At 42.9% G+C, this 16,520-nt stretch overlaps 2 protein-coding genes across 2 annotated transcripts; both read right to left on the bottom strand.

The window, feature by feature from the left end:
* Positions 1 to 694: 694 nt before the first annotated feature.
* Positions 695 to 2,283, bottom strand: LOC116202474 (acyl-CoA--sterol O-acyltransferase 1-like). The gene is made up of 2 exons (XM_031534046.1): positions 1,755 to 2,283; positions 695 to 1,665 (listed from the first exon to the last, which is right to left on the bottom strand). The coding sequence occupies exons 1-2, from the start codon at positions 2,109 to 2,111 to the stop codon at positions 955 to 957; spliced, it is 1,068 nt and encodes a 355-aa protein (XP_031389906.1). The 5' UTR covers positions 2,112 to 2,283; the 3' UTR covers positions 695 to 954.
* Positions 2,284 to 12,040: 9,757 nt separating this feature from the next.
* On the bottom strand, positions 12,041 to 15,839 carry LOC116205617 (acyl-CoA--sterol O-acyltransferase 1-like). Its single transcript, XM_031538251.1, has 2 exons — positions 15,389 to 15,839; positions 12,041 to 12,954 (listed from the first exon to the last, which is right to left on the bottom strand). The coding sequence occupies exons 1-2, from the start codon at positions 15,743 to 15,745 to the stop codon at positions 12,244 to 12,246; spliced, it is 1,068 nt and encodes a 355-aa protein (XP_031394111.1). The 5' UTR covers positions 15,746 to 15,839; the 3' UTR covers positions 12,041 to 12,243.
* Between the last annotated feature and the right edge of the window lie 681 nt (positions 15,840 to 16,520).

Raw genomic sequence — 16,520 nt, 5'->3', positions numbered from 1 at the left:
TAGTAAAGTCCATTATGTCACTTCCTTTATCTATTTACACAACATGAATTCTTTTGTAGCTGGAAAAGATGAATATTTCTCATTTATGTTCTAAGGCTATAGTACAACTTCTAATAGTTCAACTGAATGCATATACCTATTTGAAAAATGCATGAATACACTACACTAGTTGAAATTTTCCTTCAACAACAAATTAGAGAGCTCCAATCGGTCAGTGTTGCGCTTATCAGGAGATAAGCCATTTTTAGTGGCAAATTAGGTAGCATCCCAATTTGCTCTAATAAGCTCAAGATTCTCAATCTTTTTCTTTTTTCCCCGATTACAAATGAGCCATGGATCTATTACAAAGAAATGAAAAAGAGATTGTCAATTCTTTAATTCCCTTGTCATGAACAACTCATGTACGTCGAGATTTTTAGACATAATGAATATACACATAACTCTTCTTTTGGGGGAAAGGAAATTAATTTTCCTTCTTGAGATTTTTATTTTTTTATTTTTTTTTGTTCAAGGTAGTTGGGTTTCGCCTGACTAATACCTGAGATTTTATGAACTCTTAATACGAAGTGAATAATCACGTCAAAGTTATTCTGGTGATTCCAATGGATTTCGAATCTGGAATCAAATAAATACATGAGCTCCTCCTTAATCAATAAATCAAATATTTTGAAGTTTCCTTTGTGAGCGTTGCACCTAAAATCTGTTCGTACTCTGAACTGTAAATATAAGAAAATCAGCCGTTGACATTGACGAGTTTTGGGCAAAGATGTCAAGTGGCCACGAGTTGCCATGAAAATACCACATATCTACTTGTTCTCTATGAGGGCCTCCTCCTTTATTCCGCAACCACTAAATCTTTAATCAAATGTCGTCCCCACTTATATTATAACATTGTTTTGAATCTGGTCGGAACCCAAGTAATTAAGGTTTCATAAAATCAAATTTTTTGATACTCTAATTTTTCAATGTGCTCGCTATGGTAATGGAGCTGAATCGTAAAAGGCTCCAGAACCCCTTTAACAGCTCTATCACGGCCCGGCTCTCCCTCCGGGCCTTAGGAACGGCATCGCACTCCAGCAAGGGCGGAATAAAGAGCCACAGCCCTGTCGCTGTGATGTACCCCACCGTCAGGGGGCAGGAAACCGCTGCTGGAAGCCGCCACCTGATGGCTTTCTTCAGTCCGATCTCGGCCGCCACCGACACCCCGTGGAGCAAAAAGAAGCACGTGACCACCCACGTGGGGTCCCTCCTCCCGATGTGGTAGAAAATCAGCTCGTGCATCAGCCCCGACACAAGGAAGACTGAGAAGGCTGCAGGCAGGGAAGCCCACCTCCGCCCGATCATCCGGGCAGAGATCAATCGGACAGGATCGTAGACGGAGGGGTGGAGGATGCTGGTTACCATGAGGTTCCAGCGCCGGCCCCAGAAGTCTTGGAGGGAGGTGGACAGGTAGGGCTCGTCGAACTGCGGCTCGAGGAGGACGCCGGTGAAGGCATAAGCCACTGCGCCGACGATGGCGAGGCTGACCTCGAGGCCAATGTACATGTAGACCGCGTACATCAACATGATGACCTTGGGGTGAATCCAGTCCTTCTCATAGACCGGCACGAGCAATGCCAGCAGCACGCACTTGCCGGCATAGTTCAGCGGCGACTTCAAGCCCTTCTGTGACATCCATCCGCATGCCGCAAGGGTAGGTAGGTTAGTACATATATGTACATAATAACTTATCAAGAAAATTTCAGACCGAATACCTTCGTAGTGGCCTTGTCATGGCTTTCGGGAGGCGGAGCCTGGAGCTTGATGGGGAGGCAGGCGATGGCGAGGAACCGGGGGAGTGGGGGCAGCTGGTCAGAGCAGAGCGGGCCCTGCCCGAAGGCGAGTAGGAGGAGCTTGAAGTTGGCGAGCCATGTGAGGAAGAAGGAGGTTAGGCCGCCAAGGGAGATGGTGGTGAGCCTAAGAGGGAGGACCAAGAAGAGGCAGACCACCGGGAGGAGGCAGAGCAGCCTCGTGGGGCCGGCCGGGGCGAGCTTGGAGGCGGCGTGGCAGTAGCAGAGGGAGGCGGCTGCGGAGATCCATACCAAGAGTAAGTTGTTGAGCTCTCCCTCCATGTTCTGATGGCGGTGGCGATGAAGAGGGTTGGCTGGTTCAGTTTCGGTCGGGTGTGAATTGCATACAAGTCTTTGAAAAAACTGGTCAAATAGGAACAGCCATTGGGTAGAATGATTTATGACTTTATGTGATTATTATTTAATTATTTTCAATAAATACGGTGGGTAGAGTCTCCGTCACGATGTTGTTTGGCAAATATGCACAAGGCGGTCTTTTAGCGTGTAACTAGTAATCGGAAACTCAATGTATTTCGACTAATTTAAATTGAGTCATCTCACTAATGATAAAGTTCTTTCAACATAAATTTTTTTCATTCATAAGACTTGAACTCGAGATCTCATTTAAGAAAAATAAATATCTAAAACTTATAACCTCAAGTTAATACAGATCGCGGTTTTTGTTTATATATTTATTTATTATTTATTTACTTGTTTTCTAATAAAAAGGACCCTCGAGCTCCTAAAGGGGAAGGGAAAGGTAGAGGAAAAGGATGCCCTCATGAACTTTTAAAAGGAAGAGGAGAAAGGCTAATAAATATTTTTGTTTTGCGGAAGCATAAAGTGCATCACACACTTTACGCATTTTGATATGATGGGCTAATAATGATGCTAATAATTCATCATCATCTTAAGATGAAATTTCCGACTAATGATCCTTTTGAATTTTGGTGTTGGCAGAATCAATTCTTCAAAGAAAGTCTTCTTCCTAGGTGATAATTGAACGATTCCACGGGCTTGGTACCAAAATATCCATTCTTTTCCCCTTTTTTCCCCATATACTCATGTTCTCTCCCTTTTTTCTTCGTCGGCCGAAAAAAGAAAAATGCTGTCCTCAGCTTGGCCAGGGAAAAAAAAAAAACCCTAAACCACCCATTACTTCATATTTTTTTAAAGGGTAAATTATACTAGTGGTCCAAAATATTTTACAAATATTTCAATATGATACAAAAAGTTTTTTTTACTACTTGATGGTACAAAATATTTTAAAGTTGTTCCAGTATAATACAAACCGGCATCTCGCCATTGACGCCTTCAACCCGAAGCTAATGATGCAAAATCGGTTTTTGTTGGACGTTACATGATGATGCAAAATGTTTTGAAGTTGTAACTTAATAGTACAAAATGTTTTACGTAAGCTACATGATGGTGCAAAATTTACATATCTTGTAAAGGACGGCTTGACGACGTCAATGATGAAATGACGGTTTGTACTATACTGAAACAACTTTGAAGCATTTTGTACCATCAAGTAGCAAAAAAAACTTTATGTATCATATTGAAATATTTATAAAAATTTTTTAGACCACCAGTGAAATTTACTTTTTTTTAAATAAAAAGTAATTTAATCATTTCAGTATTTCTTTCTTATTACATAATATTTTACAAAATAAATTTAAATTGTCAGTAAATGTAATCTATTCGATTAAGTTGAAGATCAGCAGCCAGGTGCGGAAAATATGCAGTTGATATCCATCCAGCCTTATAACCCACAGACTTAGCATGATACTATCTCCGACATTGTCTATATCTAAGCAATCAACATCCAAGATTATCCATTATACCGATTCCCGTATGATATGTACAGAAATTAAACCCAAAAGCCCAAAAAGGAAACATGACAGCCGGCCCCATGTCCATGGAGGCGCCACAGTGAGGTACCTCCCCCGGTTCGTGACCCGAGAAGTCTCGTGACCAGACGTTCATTCATCGCGCAACACAGACATATGCAGCCCATGCAACACAGACATGTAGCCCATCCATCCCAATATAACCAAGCCAAATTCGGATTAGAAATCGATTTAATCTGAGAGGCGCAAGGAAGGCTGACCAGCTCTATATGCACTGTAGAGAGCGCCAATCGACCCTTATTTCAGAAACACAAGAAGTTGATTCTTCGAAATTATCTGGGCAATTCTGAAATTAGTTTCTAATCCGAATTCCTGTTTTGTGAAATAATCCTTTGTCTCAATGTCTTAGGCCATGCAATAGATCCGGTCGACTCTGACTGCTGAAGAGGGAGTCGATCGACTCTGACTGCTGACCTTCCCAGGACACCTCCTCGACTTAGTTCTAATAAAATAACAAATTTTTATTTATCGAAATCATTTACTAAAATCCAAATCGAAGCTATTTTACACAAAAACGATTAAATTAACATATGTAAAGAAGGCTAATCAGCCTCAGCAATAGCGCTGCTCCATGCTATAAACCCCGACCGGATCCATCTGCGCAAGAAAAAAATGGAACGATAAGTAAAGTGACTTTGTGATGATGGTGTTACGAACGGACCTTCCTAACATCGAAGATGATCGAGGGAGCCCGAAGTTGTTGAGGTTTGCTAGGAAATGCGTGCAATGGAGTCTTCTAGAGAGCCTCGGTCCCCGAACCTTCTAGAAGTCACCCGAGTCTTTTGTAATTAATATCGGTAGTTGGGATAATTGCATTTATACCGGTAGATAGTAGAAGTAGTTGGATGTACATTAAATACCAAGTGCCTATATAAGGGCTTCACCTTCTCATTTGTACAGATACTTGAAAAAGCAATACAAGTATCATTCTCCAGAGCTTCTCTCTCTAGTTTCTCTCTCTAGAAGTTCTGCAAAGGGAAAGGCTGCCTAGAATAGCGATTCTAGGGTCGCACGGGTAGGGAACGCTAGATAAAATAGCAAGCCCGTGACAAGTGGTATCAGAGCGAAGGTCTAAGGCGATGGCAACCTCTAACCAATCGGAGGTGGTGATCGATGAGACGAAGGCAAAGTCTAAGAAGCAGCGGGAAAGCTCGAGGGATCCACTAAGTTCGTTTGAGGGCCGCATGACAAAGATGGAGGTTGTCATGGCGGACGTCCAAGGTAAGACCGAGGACGCGTCCAAGGGCATGGAGGAGCTCCGCTCGGACTTGGAGGAGCTTCAAGAGGGTATGCAGGGCGCCTTAAACACTGCAGTTGACGAGCTGACCAAGCGGGACGAGACGCTGGAAGCCCTTGTCTCGGCCATGCGTGCTGAGATCGATGAGCTCAGGGCCAAACTCGTGCAAGTGCGGAGGACTCGTGTCAATGGGGGTGGCATAGGTCAGTTTAGCGCGCGTCCAGATGTCCCGAGGCCCAAGGAATTCAAGGGAACTAGGGTGGCCAAGGACGTGGACAACTTCATATGGAGTATGGAGACCTACTTCCGCGCGACGGGGGTAGAGGACGAAGCTGTCCGTGTGGGGATGGTTTCCATGTACCTTGTGGATGTCGCTTTGCTATGGTGGCGTCGGAGGTGCGACAACCGAAGTGGCAACACGGTCAACACTTGGGAGGAGTTCAAGGCTGAATTCCGCCAACAGTTCTACCCTGAGTATGCGGAGGATGAAGCTCGCGCCAAGCTTCGACGCCTGGAGCATAAGGGTGAACTTCCGGAGTATGTGCGGCAGTTCACGGAACTCATGCTTCAGATTCCGTCGCTGACTGACAAAGAAGCCTTCTTCCAGTTCATGGATGGGCTGAAACCGTGGGCTAAGCAAGAGCTGCAACGCCGCGGTGTGCAAGATCTGCACCAGGCTATGTCGACGGCGGAGTCGCTGGTGGAATTCTGCTCATCAAGCAAGTCCGACTCGAAAGAGAAGGGCAAGCCCAAAGGTGGGGGAGATAAAGAGAAGTCCCACCGATCCGATGGCGGCAAGACGACCAAGTCAACTTTCAAGGACAAGGCGGGGTCGAGCAAGCCAAAGGGGAAGGATGAGCGGATGCTCAAGTGTTTCTTATGCGATGGTCCGCACATGGCTTGAGAATGCCCTACCAAAGCCAAGCTCGCGGCGTTGGTGAAAGCCGACGAGGAAAAGGAAGAGGAGACGCGGTTGGGCTCGTTGCGTATCCTTAGCTCCATTACGACCAGGAAGGCCAATCAGTCGAAGGGGCTCATGTTCGCGGATGTTGAAATTGCCGGGAAGGCATTTAGTGCTCTCGTTAACACAGGAGCATCCAACCTCTTCATCTCTGAAGAAGGCGCGAAGAAGCTGGGACTTCGGGTTGAAAGGACAAGGGGGCGGCTCAAGACAGTGAATTCCGAAGAAGTCCTGACATGCGGTGTTGCTAAGGACGTGGATATCCGGATCGGCCAGTGGAGCGGAAAGGAAACTGTTGAGGTAATCCCTCTTGATGACTACGACTTTGTTATTGGGATGGATTTCCTTGACAGGATCGATGCACTACTCGTCCCATTCGCGGATTGCATCTGTGTGTTGGATGCTAAGTGCCAATGCGTGGTGCCGGTCAAGCGGTCAATGGGAAATGGGCAAAAGACCTTGTCGGCCATGCAACTGAAGCGAGGGATCCAGAAAGGAGAAGTCACGTACCTTGCGGCCTTGAAGGTAGATGAGGATGGGGGCTCGGAAGATGACGTACCAGCGAAGGTCGCCCAAGTCCTCAATTCCTTCAAGGATGTGATGCTGACGAAACTTCCGAAGAAGCTTCCACCTAAGAGGGAGGTGGATCACCAGATCGAGTTGGTGCCCGATGCTAAGCCACCCGCCATGGCTCCTTACCGGATGGCACCGCTAGAGTTGGCGGAATTGAGGAGGTAGCTCAAGGAGTTGCTTGATGCTGGCTATGTTCGACCTTCGAAGGCCCCGTTCGGTGCCCCGGTGCTCTTCCAAAAGAAGCACGACGGATCGCTACGGATGTGTATAGACTACCGGGCATTGAACAAGCTAACGGTCAAGAACAAGTACCCGATACCGTTGATTGCAGATCTCTTTGACCAGCTTGGGGAAGCTCAGTGGATCTCTAAGTTGGATCTGCGGTCGGGGTACTACCAAGTGCGGATCGCGGAAGGGGACGAGCCTAAGACCGCATGCGTAACGCGATACCGTTCCTACGAGTTCCTCGTCATGCCCTTTGGGCTGACTAATGCACCGGCCACTTTTTGCACCCTCATGAATAAGGTACTCCACCCGTTTCTTGATCGATTTGTGGTGGTTTATCTTGACGATATCGTTGTGTATAGCCGGTCACTCGAGGACCACGTCGAGCACTTGAGACAAGTCTTCGAGGTGCTTCGGGAGAACTCCTTGATTGTGAAGAGGGAGAAGTGTGCATTCGCTAAGAGGGAAGTCCTTTTTCCTCTGCCACATCGTTGGTGGAGGTCGGGTCCGAATGGATCCATCAAAGGTGGCCTCGATCATGGAATGGAAATCGCCAACCAAGGTGACAGAGTTGCGTTCGTTCCTTGGTCTCGCCAACTATTATCGACGGTTCATCAAGGGCTACTCAAGCATCACCGTGCCACTCACGGACCTCTTGAAGAAGGCTCGAGCCTGGGAGTGGACAGACAAATGTCAAGCAGCTTTTGATCGCTTGAAGCGGGTTGTCACGGATGAGCCCGTTCTCGCATTGCCTTGTTATGAGAAGTCGTTCGAGGTGGAGACGGATGCCTCGGATTTCGCTATCGGCGGGGTGCTGATGCAAGATGGCCACCCCATCGCGTTTGAGTCCCGGAAGCTTAGTGACGTGGAGCGACCGTATACGGTCCAAGAGAAGGAAATGACGGCGATGGTGCATTGTCTCCGGACTTGGAGGCACTATTTCTTGGGCTCAAAGTTCATTGTCCCCGAGTTACTTCCAGACGCAAAAGAAGTTATCCCCGAAGCAAGCTCGTTGGCAAGATTTCCTGGCCGAGTTCGATTTTGTGATGGAGTATAAGCCAGGAAGGACCAATGCCGTGGCTGATGCATTGAGTCGACGGGTGGAACTCGCCGCGATCAGCCGACTTGAGAGTCCATGGTTGGGTCGGATCAAGGAAGGGCTGCAGCATGACGCTAAAGCCCGCATTCTCTTGGAGCTCGCTCGCGAAGGGAAGTCATGGCAATTTTGGTGCGAGGATGACCTTGTTTACATCAAGGGTCGTCGAGTCTACGTGCCGCTCTATGACAACCTCAGACGGGAGATTCTACGGGAGTGCCATGACTCAAAGTGGGCTGGTCACCCGAGGATTCACCGCACTTTAGCACTCGTCGAAGAGCGGTACTATTGGCCTCAACTACGGGATGATGTGGAGATTTTCGTGAAGACTTGTCTTGTGTGCCAACAGGACAAGACAGAGCAGAAGTCGGCCGCAGGACTCCTCGAGCCTCTCCCCATTCCAGAGCGTCCTTGGGAGAGTGTTTCGATGGATTTCACAGTCAACCTTCCGAAGTCGAAGGGATGTCAAACGTTGATGGTCGTGGTTGATCGATTCTCGAAGTATGCGACGTTCATCCCGGCTAAGAAGGACTGCCCAGCGGAGGAGGCAGCCCGACTCTTCATGAAGAACGTGGTCAAGTATTGGGCATGCCGACCACGATAGTTAGTGATCGTGATCATCGATTTACGGGGCGATTTTGGACTGAGCTCTTCAAGCTTTTGGGCACAAGCTTGAACTTCTCTACAAGTCTTCATCCTCAAACCGACGGCCAAACGGAGAGGGTGAATGCACTCTTGGAGTTGTACCTACGACACTACGTGAGCACAACGCAAAAAGATTGGGCGACGATGATCGATGCAGCCCAATTCTCCTATAACCTACAAAGGAGCGAGTCTACCGGCAAAAGTCCCTTCGAGATTGTGACGGGCCAGCAGCCATCAACCCCGAGTACGATGGCATCGGGATACAAGGGGAATAGCCTAGCGGCGTACAAGGTCGCCAAGAGTTGGCAAGAAGAGGCGGACTTGGCACGGTCTTGCCTCAACAGTGCGACGAAGTGAATGAAGAAGTGGGCCGATAAGAAGCGTCGCCACGTCGAGTATAGTGTGGGCGACTGTGTGTTGGTGAAACTACACAACATTCTCCGACACAAGGACGTGCACAAGGGCCTTACACGGAGATACGAGGGCCCATTCCAAGTCCTCCAGCGCATAGGTAACGTGGCGTACAAGGTGGAACTCCCTAAGAAGCTAAAGCTCCACCCGGTATTCCACGTGAGTATGCTGAAGCCATTCCAGGAGGACAAGGAAGATCCGAGCAGGGCCGAGTCCTCGCGTGCATCAATTGGGGCTAAGGCGGCATATGACCGAAGCGTGAGTACCTCATCAAATGGAAGGGGTTACCCGAGAGTGAGGCAAGTTGGGAACCTGCCAAAGACTTGTGGCAGTTTACAAAGCAGATTGAGGCTTTTTATGCAGAGAATGCGACGAGGGCGTCGCCATATTAGGTGGGGGAGAATGTTACGAACGGACCTTCCTAACATCGAAGATGATCGAGGGAGCCCGAAGTTGTTGAGGTTTGCTAGGAAATGCGTGCGATGGAGTCTTCTAGAGAGTCTCGGACCCCGAACCTTCTAGAAGTCACTCGAGTCTTCTGTAATTAATATCGGTAGTTGGGATAATTGCATTTATACCGGTAGATGGTAGAAGTAGTTGGATGAACATTAAATACCAAGTGCCTATATAAGGATCTCACATTCTCATTTGTACAGACACTTGAAAAAGCAATACAAGTATCATTCTCCAGAGCTTCTCTCTCTAGTTTCTCTCTCTAGAAGTTCTGCAAAGGGAAAGGCTGCCTAGAATAGCGATTCTAGGGCCGCACGGGTAGGGAACGCTAGATAAAATAGCAAGCCCTTGATAATGGCCTATCGGCCCTTGCAACAACGCGGGTCAGCGCTATATGTGCCGATCGGCTCTGTTCGCATCATAAACAGAAACTGACAGAAATGTATCAAAGACTTCGAAATACAGATTTTCGTCCAAGAATGAACGTTATGATCATCCGATAAGCATTATATCAAGAAAATATAGAACAATAAAGAAATGGGTGTCCCGGTTTCGCCAATTTCTCCTCATATGGATTCTCAGGCGGTACCTGCAAATATCAAAGCATGGATTCTTCAGGACAATTGGAATCAACCAACAAAAATCACAACTTCTATCAACGATTTACGAACCCTAAGAACAATGGATAACAAAAAAAAACGAAATAGGATAGGTGAAACCTGGATTTGAGCCAAAGCTCTGATACCAAAATGATGCGAACCTCGACGAACCTGCCGCGAGACCCAACAACAATAGAATGAGATCAAATCCGGGATCGTCCAATAAAGGTTTCAAGAATAGAGAATATTGACCCGCTGACTATAAAGAGTCAGAAACCAATATTATAATATGAAATATTGACCCGCTAGCTATAAGGAGCTATAAACCAATATTATAAATGTCGGGAATCATAAGTCATCACACTTGTAATATCGGCGAAGTTGCTGTAGAACAACTCAGAAAAAAAACCTTTCTTACAAAGTTCAATGAAAACTGATATGTCTTTTCTAAGGATGCCACATACTTATTTATAGAGAGATACTAGCTGATAACCTAAATAGGTTAATGGGCTTGGCTAAAATAAATCCTAAGTGTAATTAACCCAAAATGAAATAGGCCTAAGTTATTAAAAAGCAACTGAATTCAGCATTTTGAACTGAGATTATCTACTAAATAGATTTTTAGGATATGAACGGTCGTGGCTTCTTGTTCCACATGCAGCCCGCTCAATAGCTCGACTACTCCTCCATGGACATGCAATAACAACCTTTGCATGGCTTGTTGGATTCGCTTGGCTCGTGCTCTTGTACTTGCTCTAGCTGGCACATGCTTATCCCAAAGCTCGCCTTCATGCCCGACCCTGTCATCCTGGAATTCTTCCTCATGCTCGTGCGAAGGGTCCTCTAGCTGGATCATATCAGAAATGACCCCCATTTATAGATTTTTCCAGGGGCAAAAAGGGCCGGTTGGCGCTCAATGTGCGTCGATTGCCACTGCTGTCAAGGCCGAGTCGGCTGTAATGTAGGCCGACAGGCTCTAATGTGTGCTCCCGAAGATACTTTCCCTAAATACAATCGAACCGTATATTCAAAGGGGCATGTTGTCCAAGTAAAACAGCTCTCACATCAGGGCCGGTTGGCACTCTCTTAAGCGCCAACCACCATTGTCGAGAGGGCTGGCTAGCCCTCATGAGGGCCGATCGGCCCTTTTGGTCTCGACTCAAAAATATTCAATATGATATCCCAACATTTTACCATAAATACAATCGAATTAACTGTATATCCGAGATTTATACCTATTTTCGGATAAATTGGCACTTAAGAGACAACTGGGCCAACCGGCCTTCTTTACGGGTTGAGCATATTCTCCTATTTTGGACTAAACGTCTCTCAATTGATTCGAGCCTAGTCCGTTGGGTGAGAATATTGGATCGATCAATCATCATATCCATAGATATACTTGATATTTCGGTTTATCAGGATCCTTTAATATCACCGAAGAACCGGTCAGAACCGGCCGGTCCAATTTATGAAAATCTGCCAAAAATTGAGTGTCAACAAAGAGGGAGGGCCAAGAAAAGGCAGACCACCGGGAGGAGGCAGAGCAGCCTTGCGGGGCCATCCGGGGCAAGCTTGGAGGCTGCCGCGAAGATCCACACTGAAGTATTTGAGCTCTTCCTCTGTGTTTTGCCTCTTGACCTTATGATGGCGTTGACAGTGAATTGTTGGCTGCTTTGGTTTCCGTCGGATGGGAAATTGTATACAAACTTCTTTCTCTTTTTCTTTTTCTTTTTTTTCGGTGACGCACACTCTTTTTGTTTTGTTTTTTTTCGTAAATTATATGCAACTTTTATGGACTGGTCAACTCGGAGCAGAAAGGGTGGAAATTAATTAATTAATATTGTTTATTTATTTATTTATTATTCATCTATCATCTATTTTATTTTATTTTATTTTATTTTTCAATTTCATGAACTAAGTACAATAAAACAAAAATTTTCATAATTAAAAATGAGGTGCCACTAATAACACAAGAAATATCTAATTTAAGGACCTTTTAATTAAATCGAAAGTGCATGTCAATGCGCTACACTCTCTTTTATCTACTTGTTTATTGGTTTTATTTTAATTGATATAGACAGGGAAACCAAGGACTCTTCAATATTTTATTTGTTAAAAAATTGAAGTAATTTATTTGAAAGCACCTATATATCCAATCCTTAACGAATTGTATTATAAACATACCCCATTACAGTTCTCTCTCATGAACTCTTCCTTGTACCATGACAAAGTTTCAACTAAATGCAATTCTGTCCACACATGTAGTTGGAGCTCCCTAAGTTTTTTCGATTACAAAAGAGCTCGTTAGGTTTTAAATATACTCCAGATGGTGATGGAGCAAAATTGTAAAATGCTCCAACAATGCTTTACAAACTCTATCAGAGCCACGGTCTCCCTTCGGGCTTTAGGCACGGCATCGCACTCCATCAGTGCTGGGATAAACAGCCACAACCCTGTTGCTACAACGTATGCCACAGTCAGGGGGCAGGAAACAACCTTTGGCAGCCGCCACCGGATTGATTTCTTTAAACCGATCTCCACAGCTACTGAAACTCCGTGGAGCAAAAAGAAAGTCGTAACGGCCCAAGTGGGGTCCCTCCTCCCTATGTGGTAGAAAACCAGCTCGTGCATCAACCCCGACACAAGGAAGGCCGAGAAGGCCGCAGGCACTGCAGTCCACCTCCGCTCAAACCATCGTGCAGAGATAGACCGCATGGGTTTGTATACGGAAGGGTGGAGGATGCTTGTCACCATGAGGTTCCAGCGGCGGCCCCAGAAGTCCTGGAGGGAAGTGGAGAGATAGGGCTCATCGAATTGCGGCTCAAGGCCAATGCCAGTGAAGGCCCAAGCTGCTGCGCCGACGATGGCAAGGCTGACCTCAAGGCTGACATACACGTGGATTGCGTACATCATCATGATGAGCTTTTGGTGGATCCATTCCTTCTCGTAGAGCGGCACAAAGGACGCCAGCAGCAAGCACCTGGCGGCATAGTTCAGCAGTGACTTCAAGCCTTCCTGTGGAGTCAATCCGAAAATGTTTTAATCGATTTGCGCCTCTTGTATAGCCGTAGGTTCTCAGCTTCTACCAGATAATTTTATGATATCTGTCAACGTGGGAAAGCCTAGGATCACTTGTACCATACAACCAAAGTAAATTGCTCTAATTTGTAGTAAATTACTTAAATTTCTAGTAAATTAGTAACAAAGGAAGTGAATTACTACAAAAAAAAAAGTAAAGTACACAGATTTCAAGGTAAATTACACATATTTCGAAAAAAAACAAATTTTTAAATGAACTACATAGATTTTGAGGAACTTTACTTTGTAAAATATTTACGGTGCGTTTGGTTTCAAAGTTAAAGTAACTTTAATTTTGATTTTGATTTTTATTGTGGAAAATGACAAATGAAATGAGATTATAAATTTGACTTGAGAAACGTGCGTTTTTGTTGTGTAGTGTGTTGAGTTAAAGTTAAAGTTAAAATTTTTTTGCTTGGGAAATGTGTGTTTTTGTTGTGTAGTGTGTTAAGTTAAAGTTAAAGTTAAAATTTTTTAACCCGGAATCCAAATAAGGCCTTAACTTTTACTGACATCGATCTATCTATATCCATCCATATCTATATATATAGTAAAATTGATTCCATTTTTGCATTAAATAGGGTCCTACTTATAAAATAGTCAATTTACAATTATATAACAAAGTAATATTTAATTAGTTATTATTATATAACTTATATTGAAAATAATTAATTGATAATATATAAGACTAAACTATTGGCCCGTTTGTTTTCAGGGTTAAAATCACAAAAATTTTAACTTTAACTTTAATTCGACATACTACATAACATTTTGTCCTTTTCCACAATCAAAATCAAAGTTACTTTAACTCTGAAACCAAACGCACCGTAAACAATTGGCATCTGAAAGAAATTAAAATATATGAAATTGAGTACAAAAGTGTATAAAACAAATTCGTAAGAGAAATTTTAGAAAAAAAATATTAAATAAGTTAATTAGTCCAACTTCATCGAAGGTTATTATTCAAAAATTATTGTGTAAAATATTAAGCTATTTTTTTATACTTTTATGATTCTTTATAAGCCAATTATTTTTTAAAAATATAAGTAATTATTATGTAAATGAAATAAATGTATAAAAAGATGAAATCACAAATAATACAAAGAAAGAACAAAAAAAATTCATACAAAAATTTCCCAAAAAATACTAACAAAATTATTGTATAAAACTTGAAATTAATTATTAAAAATGTTTTATAGTGTTAAGAAGAAAATATGTTTTCTAAAATTTAGAATAATTATTATAAAAATGATATATAAATGCTTTAAGCTCATAAATAATAATATAATTTTCAATAAAAGTTATGGTCTTATAAATGAAAAATATTAAGATATACCGCTATGAGCTTAAACTCACAAATAAAATAAAAAATTTAATTTTAAAAATAAGAATCTCATAAATATTGTTTAAAAAACTAGCAAAATGAAGTTTTATTATAATTACTAAACATAATATATTTCAATATGTATTGATAATTAACAAAAAAAATAATGATGCATATCAATTGAAATAAATAATTTCAGAATATTATTTCAATAATTAACTTGCTATGTGGCAAAATAATAGTTGACTCACTTTAATTCTTAACAAAAAAATGTAAGGTAAATATTTGAATTTCTAATTAATAATTTGAAAATAGTTATTATTTTGAATCAGAAAGTTTGTGTTTCAAAATTGCAAATAATTACAACAAGAAATGGTATAGCAATATATGAAAACAAATCCCTGCAATGCGCAGGATAGAATGCTAGTGTTTAGTAATTTTTTCTGTTGTGAAGGAGGTTAATAAGCCTAGTATAATGAAATGGAAATGATAAATATCGAATAAAGGGACATGGGTAGTCTCACTTGAGCATCGAACTTGGGACCTCTTTGTCACTAGGCGAGAACATGCACCACCGTGCTATACCCTCTTTGATGCCATAGTATTTAGTTGATGTTATAATGCACTGATTTCATTAATTGTATTATAGAATTTCCCACTTCAACATGGCCCTTTTCTTTTGTATAAGTAATATAGCCAAAATTTTCGTGCATATATATGAATAATCACAAGGAGATCGTGCAAAGTTTGACCATCCTGGAAGAGGTGAAACTTGGAATGATTAGCTCGATCCCCGCCTGCTAGTATTAATTAAGTCTTATGGTACCTCAGATCTATTCGTCACTTGAAACATATATAACTCATTCAAAGGCGACTTTGCTAGCAATTCGGCATTAGTCACAATTCGCAACACAATATTTGCAATTGAGAGTTGGAGCAAAAAACTCAGGGGGGGCGGACCGCCATATTGAAGTTAACTTAATTAGTAATCTAATCTAATGGTGGAAATTCCAGCAAACTATTCACACGCATGGGCGAGTATGATACCTTCTTTGCTACATTCTCCTCGTTTGGATGAGGAAGAGTCTGGAGCTTGATGGGGAGGCCGGCAATGGCAAGGAACCGAGGGAGTGTGAGTGGCGGGTTGGAGCAAAGAGGGCCCTCACCAAAGGCGAGGAGGAGGAGCTTGAAGTTGGCGAGCCAGGAGAGGAAAAAGGAGGAGAGGCTACTGAGGGAGAGGGTGGTAAGCCTAAGAGGGAGGGCCAAGAATAAGCAGACCACGGGGGCGAGGCAGAGCAGCCTCGTGAGGCCGGCCGGGACGAGCTTCGAGGCAGTGTGGCAGTAGCAGAGGGAGGCGGCCGCCGAGATCCATACCAGGATAAAGTTGTTGAGCTCTCCCTCCATGGTTTACCTCCTCAGAAAGCTAGCTTAGAGGTTTGACCTTTCTTCTTAATCGCAATCCATACATATTTATTTTGCCTTTGGGATGGCGTTGACAATCGAGAGTCGGCTGCTTGGTCACCGTCATGTCTAAAATTATACACAATTTTCTTTCTCTTCTTTTCCTAAAATATATTTTTACTTTTATTTTTTCAAATGAATGGATCAATCAATTACAATATATATAAGTCAGTAGGTGCAATAAAAAAGTGCGACATCCATTTTTTCTTGATATTCTCAGCTCGTAATTGGACGTTTCTTCAACTGCTCAATTTTAATGATCATCATTAGTTAACTATTATATTAAAAATAAAAGAAACTTCTCATGCATAAATAAATATTAATTATTTACTTAAAAATTATAATTTTGCTGATCGCAAAATAAAAAACTAAATTTCTCTAAGTAAATTAAAAAAATTTCCATTAACATCATATAAACATATATTTTTAATATTTTTACGCACCCGTTCAATGCGCCGACCTGCACTTAATTATATACTATTTTTAAGGGCTGGTCAAATGAGAACATTTACATTTATATTCATGTATATCTATATATATATATATATATATTTTCAGTAAGGTTGGGTAGTATATATTAAGTATTATATATGTTTACTTCTGGGACTGGGCTTATGGAATTATTTATGTGGGGTGGGGGTTGGATTTGGAACTGGCAACTTGTAATACTAGTCTTAATTCCACCGCTGGATCTCCTTCACGAGTTTCAACAGTGGCA

The sequence above is a fragment of the Punica granatum genome, chromosome 4 (genome assembly GCF_007655135.1).
Source record: "Punica granatum isolate Tunisia-2019 chromosome 4, ASM765513v2, whole genome shotgun sequence".
In the NCBI taxonomy this organism is placed as follows: domain Eukaryota; kingdom Viridiplantae; phylum Streptophyta; class Magnoliopsida; order Myrtales; family Lythraceae; genus Punica; species Punica granatum.
Note: the sequence above shows the minus strand (reverse complement) of the source record. Positions and strands in the feature narration are given on the sequence as shown.